The 11,821-nt window shown below is 44.3% G+C and overlaps 1 protein-coding gene across 2 annotated transcripts in view; it reads left to right on the top strand.

Moving 5' to 3' along the window:
• Positions 1 to 1,639: 1,639 nt before the first annotated feature.
• The window catches only part of XPO1 (exportin 1), a 51,497-nt gene continuing 41,315 nt past the window's right edge, over positions 1,640 to 11,821 (top strand). The window contains exons 1-2 of one of the 2 annotated variants that reach the window (XM_079792411.1): positions 1,640 to 2,431; positions 5,963 to 6,094. In XM_079792411.1, the coding sequence (XP_079648537.1) occupies positions 5,969 to 6,094 (126 nt within the window). In that variant the 5' untranslated portion in view covers positions 1,640 to 2,431; positions 5,963 to 5,968. Of the gene's footprint in view, positions 2,432 to 5,962; positions 6,095 to 11,821 lie in introns of those variants that run through there. The other variant, XM_079792412.1, reaches the window with a different exon arrangement.

Here is an 11,821-nt window from a genome sequence, read left to right as displayed (position 1 = left end):
CCTTTCTAGCTCACCCCGCCAGCTCCTCCAGGCCTTCACCATCTTACTGTCTGTGTCCATGGGTTATGCATATTTGCATACAAGTTCTTTGGTTGATCTCTTCCCACCCACCCACCCACCCCCGCCTTCCCTCTGATTCCAATCTGTTCCATGCTTCTGTGTCTCTGGATATATTTTCTTATTTTATTTTGTTCATTAGATTCCACATATGAGTGAGATCAAGTGGAGGGAGTTATTCTTAAGGGTGCTTTGGTGTTAGCTATGGCTACTGTGAGTTGAAGATTTGCCGGAGAAAATTGTGTTGATTTAATAAACCATTTACCAACCTCTTGGTGGCACAATAGGCCCCATAAAATTTGGGTGGGTTGCTTGGCGTTTCTTAATCAGATAATCAGTAAAGCTGATTTGGAGGGCACCTGGGGACAACCCAGAGGCAACCATGTGAAAGGCCACGTGCGTGTGACTTTCAAAGAAAATGCCATCTGGTGATGGTGCAGTGTGTGAAGGACAGCTATGCTGAAAAGAAAAAACGAGGGTAGAGACAGAGCAAGGGCACTTGCTGGGAGGCACTTGGCATGCAAGTTTACCCATGCGCCATGTTCAATCAATTCCCGGGATTATAGTCTTAGTGTTTAGGAAGGGTTGGTTTTATTTATTTTGCCTTTTTATTAAACTTATTGGTGTAACGGCGGTTAACAAAATTATATAGGTTTCGGGTGCACAATTCTACAAGACAGGGTTGCTTGTTGAAGTAGCCAAATTTCAGTCTGGGGAAGAGTTAAAATTTGAAGGAGACTTGCCCAAAAACTATTTTAAGTATTTTTTTTTCCCCCCAGGGCTCCGAGGTCACAAAGCGGCAAGAGGTAAAGACCCCACACCTCATCTCAGCCTCCTTCAGGGTTCTCCTCCCCATCCACTCCAGGCCCCACGCCGAGGGCTTTCAAACAGAGGAGAGGTCTGGGGCCTACACTCGGGCCAGGCGTGTGGTTTTCGCTCGTTCTCCATCCCCGCCCCGATTAAAGAAAAACACTGGGTGCGCACTCCCTTTTCAGAGCGCGGCCCCCATTCGAGAGGCGGGTCCTCATCCCGGCGGGCTCAGGCCACGCAGGTTGGCGGGAGCCGGCGGGGGCGGGCCGCCGCGGGTCCCGGGAAGCCGAGAGAAGGATGCCGCGCGCCACGCTCAAACTCGCGCCGCCACCAGCTCACGAGCTGCTCCCCACCCTCTTCGTCACTAAAGGCGCCAGCCAATGAGCGGCTCGGAAAGGCCGGGCCTGCGGACTAAGCCCTGGGAGGGGGAGCGGCGGGAGGGGAACGGGAAGTCGAGGGCGGGCTGCCTTTGATTGACGGGTGACCGAACCAGTCCTCCTCGCGGCTTCTCTTCGCTCTCTCCTCTGCTGGGCTCAACTCTTGTCCCGCCTCCTCCTCCTCCACCCCCCCCTTCTCGCTCTTTTTCGGCCCGCCCCAACTCCCTTCCCCCACTCTGCGGGCAAATCGCTGCTGGAAGGAGGCGGGGGCAGAAGCGGCGGGCTCGTGTGGAGACTTGAGGTGGGATTGACGGGCGATCTGACCAATAAGAGGTGGACTGATGGCGCGGCTGTGGCTGGAACAGGCCAATAGACGGGCGGGCTGGGGGCGGAGGCCCAGGTTCCAAACGCTCCGCGGCGCCATGGGCTGAAAACTCAACCGAGATGGAATCTCCCAGTCTGAACCGGTTTCAACCGGTTCCGAGTTTGAGGCACTAGGAGGAGGGGGAGAAGCGGCTGCAGCGGCCGCGGCAGGACCAGCGGGAGCTACAGCATCAGCAAGAGCAACAGTAGCTACAGCCCCGGCGGCGCTGCCTCTTCCAGTCTTTGCTGCTGCAGTCCGTGCAACCACCCGGAGGGGGAGGGGGAACCACCAGTCGCTGAGAAGCAGGAGAAGGGGGGAAAGTTTAGGCGAGCCGGGGTGGGGGGGCCAGCGCCGGAGCCGCGTGAGAGAGGGAGCCGTGTTTTGGGAGGGGAAGTCGGACTGCAACTGGCGGCAGAGCGTTCCCCGGCCGTGTGGACTCTGCACCCCTACTCCTGCCGCTCCCGCCGCCGCCTGTGGCTGGAGGGTCCCCCCGGGGCTGAATCTTTGGGACTTGACCCCGTTCCCCTCCCCCTCCCCTTACTCCCCAGCCAGGCGGGAGCATTTATTTCTCAGATTAATTCCCCTCCTTTTTTGGGGGGTGTGTGGGTGTGTGGGTGTGTGTCGGGGTGAAGTGTCCCTGCATAGTAAATACTGTTGAGCCTTTTTTTTTTTTTTGCCCTTTCTCCTTTTTTTTTTAAATTTCCTTTTTTTTAAGGTGGGAAGACTGAAACCCACCTTGATTTCCTCCCCTTTCCCCTCTCCCCACCTTCCCTCTCCCTAATCCCCCGACCAGGAAGGAAGCAGCAGTTGGTTCAATCTCTGGGTAAGTCGGCTGTGTCTTCGGGGCCGGGGGCCGGGCGGCGGCGCGGCCGGGCGGGCGGGAGGAGGCCGGCGTGGGGCGCGGCGGCGGCCGCGGGAAGCGAGCCGAGGAGGCGGCGGCGGCGGGCCCAGCGCAGCCTGCGATTGAATGGAGCCGCTCCTGCCACTGGGAGATGGAGGCGGGGAGGTGGCCGCGGGAGGGGAAGCGCTTGCTGGGTCATTCGCGTGTGCGGGTGGCGGTGGAGGAAAGCGGAGGAGCGTGGTAGTGAAGCAGGGGCCCCAGCGCGGGGGTGGAAGGGCTTCCCCAGCCCAAAGGGCTGGGCAGGAGTTGGGGTGACTTCGGGAGCATCTCTGTAAATTATTAGGAGTGGAAGTTTCCAGAAATATTTAGTGCAGCAGCATTGAAACGTCCGCCTGCATCACGTGGCCGCTCGGTGGAGAGCTTGGAGATCGGGGGAGGGAGGGGCTGCCGAGTCCCTGCACCTCCTGCGAGGAAACTCACAATCTTTGTGTGTGTTTTTTTTGCAGAGTGAGATTAGAAGTAGGGAAGAGGAGTTGATTTTTTTTCCCCAAGGATCTGCAAATGGGGTTTCGTGCCATAGTTTGTTTTCGGCGGGTTGAGCTCGCTGTGATGGGTGTTTACTGCTGATATTTCCTAGTGGATGATGTCCTAATTCTCCTTCATTCCGATGTCTCTTGAGTTTGGTGTGGGTGGGAGAAGCGGTGTAGTGGAGGAAGCGTTAAAGGTTTGCCCAGCCCGGACCTCCTGATCACGCAGAGGCCATGCTGCATAGAGAATGGGGCGGTGAACTTCGGGCGCCTGGCGGTGCCTCCTGCGAGTCTGGGCGGGGTGAGTGCGCGCTCCGTGTGCTCGAGGCAGAAGTGCGGCGAATGGGCTCGGGGAGCGAGGGAGGGCGGGCCTAGTGCGGCGTGTTTGTAGTGAATGAAGCCAGCCCTGGCCCACACCTAAGGGGGCCGTCTCTGCTGTAGCGGCTGGGATTTTTATTATTATTATTATTATTATTATTATTATTATTATTTTGCCTACTGTGTAGTTATCATGAACCAGCGGTTATGCTTTTCTTGGTTTTGGATGGGAGTGGCAGTAGGTAGCTGCCTGCCTCCTGAGTTGGAAGTTGGTAGTCACTTGTAGAGTCACCACACTATCCAGTGAGTGGGTTTTAGGATTGAGTGTTCCAAGGGAACATAAAAAGAAGCCTTTGTGGTTCTGCCCTTCTCGCTATGGCTGTTTATCTGCCTGGTTGTATATCGTAAGTGTATGGGACACTGCAGGTAGTGGAAAGAATGCTTTGGAAGTTACTTGATGTGGGGGACTAAATGTGCTTGGCATTGACCAGAAAGCCGCCATTTCTGTGCTCCGTACAGTTCAAGAATAGGCAGGTCATATCGAAGATAGCCACTAGTTCTAAAGATGGCAAACTCTTCAGTATTTAACACAAGCTTCTATTCTAAACCTGATTTTTTTCAAAAGAATTTAGCTCAGAGAACTCTGAGAGAACAATTTCTTGAAAATGAAACTTTTTAGAGTCACTTTATTTTTTGTTTTGGTTATTCAATTATGATAGGTAGGCCAAATAGGAAAGTTCGTTCAATGTTTAACCAAAAACAAAAACAAAAAAAATGAAAACGTGATATGTAGATCTTGATGCTTTGTGGACATTGTTTTCAGCTTCAATTTTTAAGATTGTTCTGATCTTTTAAAATTGGCTCTTGAAGGGAGGAAATTGAAACATCTTTATTTGAATCACATTTCCTTTTTTATGTTAGTATTTAGAGCAAAGATTTTTGTTGTGTATGCCAGGTACTCTGTACTAAAAAACATGTTTAATAACTTACATAAAAGTTTTTGAAATCTCATCAGCTTTACTGTCAACAGACTTCAGGTTACTAACAATCATTCAATTTTTTTTTTTAATGAAGATTCTCAGACCTCTTTAAAATATATCTTTTTATTGATTTCAGATAAGGAGAGGGAGAGAGATAGAAACATCAAGGATGAGAGAGAATCTTTGATCGGCTGTCTCCTGCATGCCCCCCACTGGGGGAGGAGCCTGCCACCCAGGCATGTGCCCTTGACCAGAATTGAACCTGGGACCCTTCAGTCCACAGGCCAATGCTCTATCCACTGAGCCAAACCAGGTCGGGCCCTTCATCTCTTAATAACTCAATTTTTTACATTATGTCTAACTTAACCCACTTCTAATTTGTTGTAACTGACATTATCATTAAATAAAACATTTGATCAAGCTAGTTTGTCCAAAAATGATCAAATTAGCCACCCATTTCCTGATCCTGGAAGTTTTTTAAAAGTGGGGAACAAGTGGAGATGACCATCTAACCTTGCTGGATCTAGATACAGTAAACTAAGAGTTCTTAACCTGAGGTTTCATGCCTGGCTTTCAAAGAGTCCTGCATCTTCTGTAATTGTATACAAAGCTGTGAGCTTTTAATTTGGCAAGAACTGTCATCTCCTCTGATTGTAAGGCATCTTGACCCCAAAATGTTAAGGAGTACTGATTTACTAGCCAGTCAGACTTGAGTGGCATTAGCTTTGAAGTAAAAGCAAAGGAAAGATTTTTATACTGCTGGACAACAAAAATGTGGATGTGTGCCAGCATCTTGGAGTGGAATCCTCTTAAAAGGATAACATCGCATATGAACCAGTAGGTTTTAGCCAGTGCATTTTTTGAGGTGAAGAAGCTCATTTTCTGTTGTGATGAAATTTGCTTTTATTTGGAAAATAGTTGGCAAGCTTTACAGTTTTTACCTTGCCAATGAAGACCCGGAAATTTGAAGGAAAAAAATCTTGTTTGACATATCATAAAGGTGTGTGTTTTTTCTAGACCATATATTCAGGGAATTTGTATGCTTGTAATCTTAGTCCCAAATTCATTGAGGGTTGAAAGAAGCAAATGTAGATGGTTTAATTGTATGTAGAAACTTAAGTTCTTTATAGATGTTAAGAATACCAAATTTGTTAGGCTGGTGGTTCCTGCTAATCATTGACACATACAATAGCAAAACTTGTGTACCACATTTAATTTTTAGCATCTTCCTGCCTTTTCAGTATATCTTAATTTAAAAATTAAGGTAACATGAAATGAGGGGAAGTGAGTCTTTACCGAACTAGACCTACTTATGCAGGGGGAAAATAAACATGTCCACTTGAAGTTGATCTGTACTTAAAAATTTGAGATCAAGACTTTGAACTGTCAATATTTAGGACCATAAATTCTTAATAAATTCATCTTAAAAACAAGTTAGGGTAACTTTATATAAATGTTATTAGAGAGCGATACAATTTTTCTGGCATCTAGAGTTGAATAGATGCTGATAACTGGGTATGGTTATGGAGTAGCTAAGTAATTTCAGCTTTTATTTGCTTTTGTTAAATCTTTGAAATACTCATTAAAATATTTGTGTGAACATGGTTGAAGTAAAATAACAGTAGCAAGTTTTGACTGATATTATCAAAACTTCATAGATATCTTAAATATTTTTTCTTTATTTTCAGTAATCTATGCCAGCAATTATGACAATGTTAGCAGACCATGCAGCTCGTCAGCTGCTTGATTTCAGCCAAAAACTGGATATCAACCTTTTAGACAATGTGGTGAATTGCTTATACCATGGAGAAGGAGCCCAGGTAAAGTAGCTGTTCAAAACTTGAGAGCATAGTGTAACAAAGTTGTTGGATTTTGAATACAGGTTTATATAATTGCCTTTTTAAAAAGTATTCCATAGTTTGTATTAATTCAGAATTAAATAGAAAATGATAAATGTCTGAAAAGAGAAGTTGGGTTTTATATATATATTTTTTATTGATTTCAGAGAGGAAGGTAGAGGGAGAGAGACATCAATGATGAGAGAGAATCATTGATCTACTGCTTCCTTCACAATCCCCAGTTGTGGGCAAGCCTGCAACCCGGGCATCCTTCAGTCTGGAGGCCGACGCTCTATATCCACTGAGCCAAACCAGCTAGGGCTGCATTATATTTTGACACAGAGTGAAATAATATTTTCTTACACTTGTTCTATTGTTCTTAAACATTTACTCCATTTAATAAAAAATAGAGTTCTGGCCAATTTGGCTCAGTGGATCCTGCTGAAGAGTCCCTGGTTTGATTGCTGTCAAGAACAAGGGCACATACCTTGGTTGCAGGATCGATCTGCATGCAATCTGCATGTGGGAGGCAACAAATCAATGTTTTTCTCTCTCTCTCTCCCACCCCCTCCCTTGCACTCTCTAAAAAAGGATTTTTAAAATATCCTCTGGTGAGGATTTAAAAAAATAAGAAAGGAAAAAAATAAAAGATAGAGCACAATGTATTAAATGTTTTGTAGAGATATTAAAGATAGTATGTACCTTACATGTATATCATGTATTTGTAGTTGATATGATTCTTTTAATCTGTAAAATATTTAAATTAAATTACAAAACTACTTCACAGATAAACTTGTTTTGATTTTTTTTTTTTAAGAGAGGAGGGAGAGATAGAAATATTGATGAGAGAAACATCAATCGGTTGCCTCCTGCATACCCCCTACTGGGGATGGAGCCCACAATCCTGGCATGCTTTCTGACCAGGAATCAAACCTCTTGGTGCAGGGTTGACAATCAAGCACTGAGCGACACCAGCTGTGCTATAAACTTGTTTTAAGAATCTTAATACCAAAATCTTTATGTTATTTGAATTTTTAAAAATATATTTTTTTATTGCTTTCAGAAAGTAATGGAGAAGAGAGATAAAAACATCTATTGTGAGAAATAATCATTGATCGGTTGCCTCCTCCTCCCGCTGCAGGGATTGAGCCCGCAACCCAGGCATGTGTCCTGACTGGGAATTGAACCGTAATCTTCTGGTTCATAGGTTGGCTGGGCTGTTATTTGAATTTTAACATTTGTAAAAGTGGTACTGTTAATGTAGGGAATTATCTTACCATATAATCAATTTTTGATCATTGTAAAGTGTGGGTTTTTTGTTTGTTTTTAATACCCCATTTAAAGAGAGATGAGGCAGGAATGTTTCTAAAATGTAATGTTAACAAGAAACTGGACAGTCTTGAGACTTCACCCTGTGGAACTAATGTCAAAGTTTTATTTTTATTTTATATATTGATTTTTTCAGAGAGGAAGGGAGAGAGAGGGATAGAGAGTTAGAAACATCGATGGGAGAGAAAGATCGATCAGCTGCCTCCTGCACACCCCCTACTGGGGATGTGCCCGCAACCAAGGTACATGCCCTTGACCGGAATCGAACCTGGGACCCTTCAGTCCGCAGGCCAATGCTCTATCCACTGAGCCAAACTGGTCAGGGCTAATGTCAAAGTTTTAAATGAGTAAGTTTCCTTTCTGTTGGATAAGAAAGTCTTAAGAGAATTTTAAAGGAAAGGGCCATGAAAATTGTGTGAGTGGAAAAATTACTCTTGCAATGGTTGTAAGCTTGTTAGTCCAGTTTTATATTCCTAAGAGCAGTTGATCAGAGTTCTTTTCTCCAAAAGCATTCCTGAAAAAGTTAATCCATCTGTATCACACATATCATGTTGTTTCCTCATGCTGTACATTCGACATGGAGCTTTAAGCTTAATTTCATTTTAACGTATGTATGGAAAGCAGCTGCTTTTGGAAGAAAGTATAAAAAGTAAGGTTAAAAATGCATGAAGTAAAGTTGGGCTCAGCTTTGAATATATTTGAAACACAAATCTATAGCCATTAGGAAGATGAGCATTTAATTTTTTCACATCGGTTATTGCTGCTCTTTAATCTTTGTCTTTTTTTAACCTGATTTACAACATCTAAAAGTAATATGAATAAATGAAGAGACCAGTGTTCTAGGCTTATAAATGAGAATTAGAGTAATTTTTATCAAGAAAAATATGTTGTAATACTGCCTTCAGTAATGTTTCATAGCATTGAGATTTAATGATTTGTTTTAAATTTGAATTTTTAATAAACAGGTTTAGAAAAGTAAATATTTTCTATGTTTAAAAGCAAAACTATCTCAAATGTAAGGATTTTAAGTTTAGATCTCATGACAAATCAGTTGCATAAAGATGATCAGTAAACTGGTATTTGTTATATTATAGACTAGAGGCCTGATGCACGAAATTCATGCAAGAGTAGGCCTGCCTTCTTTCCCCTGGCTGCCTGTACCTGCTTCCCTCCAGACCCAGGCTTCCCTCGCAGAGGAAGGCCCCACCCACCTGCTGCATCCCGCTGGATGATGGCCTGGGCCTCTCTCTGCAGGGCGATCATGGGGTGATGGGCGGGCCCAATGGGTGTCAGAGCGTGGTCCCGGCTGGTCGTTCCACTATTTGGTTGGTTTGCATATTATGCTTTTATTATTATATATAGGATAAGGAAACTGAGGTTTAGAGCTTAAAGATTAAGAACTCCTTTTCTAAAAATCATGTCTTTTAAACTTCTAGTTCTGTTTTTTTTTGTAACCACCTTTTTGAAGCTCTTACTTTGAATGAAAAGAAGAAAAGGATGTAGTAGAAAACATGGTGTTGTCTTAATTTTATTCTAGTAAGTTTTCTAGTTATTGCTCTGGAGTCTCCTCTATAAACTATTACCTACCTTGCAAGCTACCCGAGGATTAATGATGAGATTTGTTTTGTTTGTTTTTTTGTTTTGTTTTTTTTCTCAATTTTTTTTTATTAAGGTATTATATGTGTACATATCTTACCATTCCACACCCCCCCCCCCCACTAATGATGAGATTTGTAAAGTACCTGTTATAGTACCTGTTACTTAATAGGAATTCTGTTTAAAGAGTACTTTTGGAAGTATAAAGATTTAGTATAGGTGATGTCAAATTCATTGTTTTTAAAGTACAGTATATATTTTTTCCTAATCTCAAAATATGTGCTAAAAATGGCAACTAGAAATTATACTGATTAAACTTTTAAACTAAACTATAGTTATAACTTTTTAAAAAGGACTACATAAATTTGGAGGGAAAGAAATTATTAGAAGGGTGGCTTTTTTTAATTTATTGGGGTGACATTGGTTAATACGATCATAAAGGGTTCAGGTGTAGGTTTCTGTGTTACAAGATCTGTAACTTGTGCCCACCACCCAAAGTCAAATCTTCTGTCACCATATATTAGGTCCTCCTTTACCCCTACCCCAAGGGTGCCTTTTAAAATCCATCAACAGAACTTTTACTTAAATGGGGGGGACTAGAGTAGGATATTTAGCACTAAAACATTAGGATTACCTTCCGTAATAAGCATTTTTCTATTTTTAGGCAAGTAGGTAGCCAGGGGGAAAAGATATGGAAGAGTTGGGTGTTTTCTCCACTATAGTGTTGCCTTTAACTCTTTTAATCTATTGCTTAGCAACTAGAATACTTTCACCATTCAGTTAGTAGCACAGAGAGATGCAAGATTTTCTTCCTCTTTTTAACCTCTTTGAAGTGTCAAGTTAGTAAAAGAATATTATATAAGGACTAGAGGCCCGGCGCACGTAGGGTCCCTAGGCTTAGCCTTCTGCCATTGGGGCCACCGCTGCTGCTGCTGCTTGAGGCAGTGATGGAAGCTGTGGGGCGCACGTGCCACGGCCCTGAGTGGGCAGCGTGTTCCATCAGTAGCCAGCCCGATGCACGCACATGGAGGTGAAGTCACTGGTGCCCACTTTCCCACAGGCCTGAGGCCCAAGCATCTGGGCATGAGCTGGTGATCCCAACAGCCTGACAGCCAGCCTGGTCCTCCTTCCACCCACCCTGATTCCCCCCGCCCCCCCCCCCCCCCCCCCCCATGCACCATTGCTGACCCATTGGAGCCTGCTAGTTGCCAGTCCCTAGTTCCGCCCTGCCCCCGCTCACAGGCCTGGGGTTGGGGGGCAGGGCGAAGGGACCAAGAGGTGTGGTCCATGCCTCTTCATGGTGACTGGTCGAGCGGTTGTTCTGGTCATGATGCTTATGGTCTCTGGCCTTTTATAATATAGGATAGTGGGATTAGGGCAAAATAAAGATACTAGGATGCAAATACTAGAATTAACTTTGAAGAGTAAAATTACAGGAAAACTAAAAGTAAACGATTATAAGAGGCATAGGTTTTTTTATATCTCTTAATATTTGTTACTATTTTATATTTTACTTTTTTTTTTTTTTTAATCCTCTTCTGAAGGTATTTTTTCCCCATTGATTTTCAGACAGTGGAAGGGAGGAGTAGAGACAAAAGAGAGAAACATTGATTTGTTGCCTCCCACACTCGCCCTTGCCCAGAATTGAACCTCAGGGCCTTCAGTCTGAGGGCTGATGCTCTAACCACTGAACAAAGCCAGCTAGGGCTATTTGTTAACTATTTTAAAATGCAGCTCTATGTTTAGTAAGAAATGAATATTTAGAGATTCTCAGAATCAAAACTGCTAAAATGTGCTTTAGCCCTAGATAACTCACATCAAGTACTCTTTCTGCCTTTTGTCTGCCTTTTATATAATATATATATATATGAAAAGCCTAAGTGACCGTTCATATGGTAGCTATGATACACACTGACCACCAGGGGGCAGACGCACAGGCATGGAAACATGGGACAGACTGATGAATCTCAGAGAGGAGGGAGGGCAAGAAGAGATTAACCAAAGATCTTATATGCATACCAGAGGCCTGGTGCACCAGTGGGGTCCCTTGGCCTGGCCAGCGGGGAACAGGCCAAAACTAGCAGTCTGACATCCCCCGAGGGGTCCCGGATTGTGAGAGGGCGCAGGCCAGGTCGAGGGACCCCACTGGTGCACGAATCCGTGCCCTGGGCGTCTAGTATAATTATAGTCCCTTAAGTTATCAGTCCTTTATGAAATGAAATAAAATCTATCTATAATAATAAATCTATAATAATAAAAGCGTAATATGCTAATTATATTGGACAGCCCAATGACCTTCCAAAGCCAGGGCTGCAAGGGCCAAGCCCCTTGCATGAATTTTATGCATTGGGCCTCTAGTATTTACACTAATAAAAGAATAAGATGCAAATTGACCATACCTTTGTGACACCCACCAGCCAATCAGGAGTGAGTATGCAAAGTAACCCAACAAAGATGGCGGGTTAATTTGCATGTGCAGGTGCCGAATGGCCAGGGGTGGGACACTTGCGTCGTCAGGCGACAACGCAGGGGTTCTGCACCACCCCAGCCCCTCTGGGCCTCTGGGCAGCATGGGAAGGTAGAAAGGCAGCTCTGGGCCTGAGTGAAGGTGGTGCTGGCAGCCAGGGGAAGGAAGGCCCATTCTTCCATGAATCTTCGTGCATTGGGCCTCTAGTGTGTGTGTGTGTGTGTGTGTGTGTGTGTGTGTATATATATATATATATATATATATATATATATAAAAGCCTAAGCGACCGGCCGGTAGCTATGACACATACTGACCAC

This window comes from Cnephaeus nilssonii, assembly GCF_951640355.1.
Source record: "Cnephaeus nilssonii genome assembly, chromosome: 15".
Lineage (NCBI taxonomy): Eukaryota > Metazoa > Chordata > Mammalia > Chiroptera > Vespertilionidae > Cnephaeus > Cnephaeus nilssonii.
Note: the sequence above shows the minus strand (reverse complement) of the source record. Positions and strands in the feature narration are given on the sequence as shown.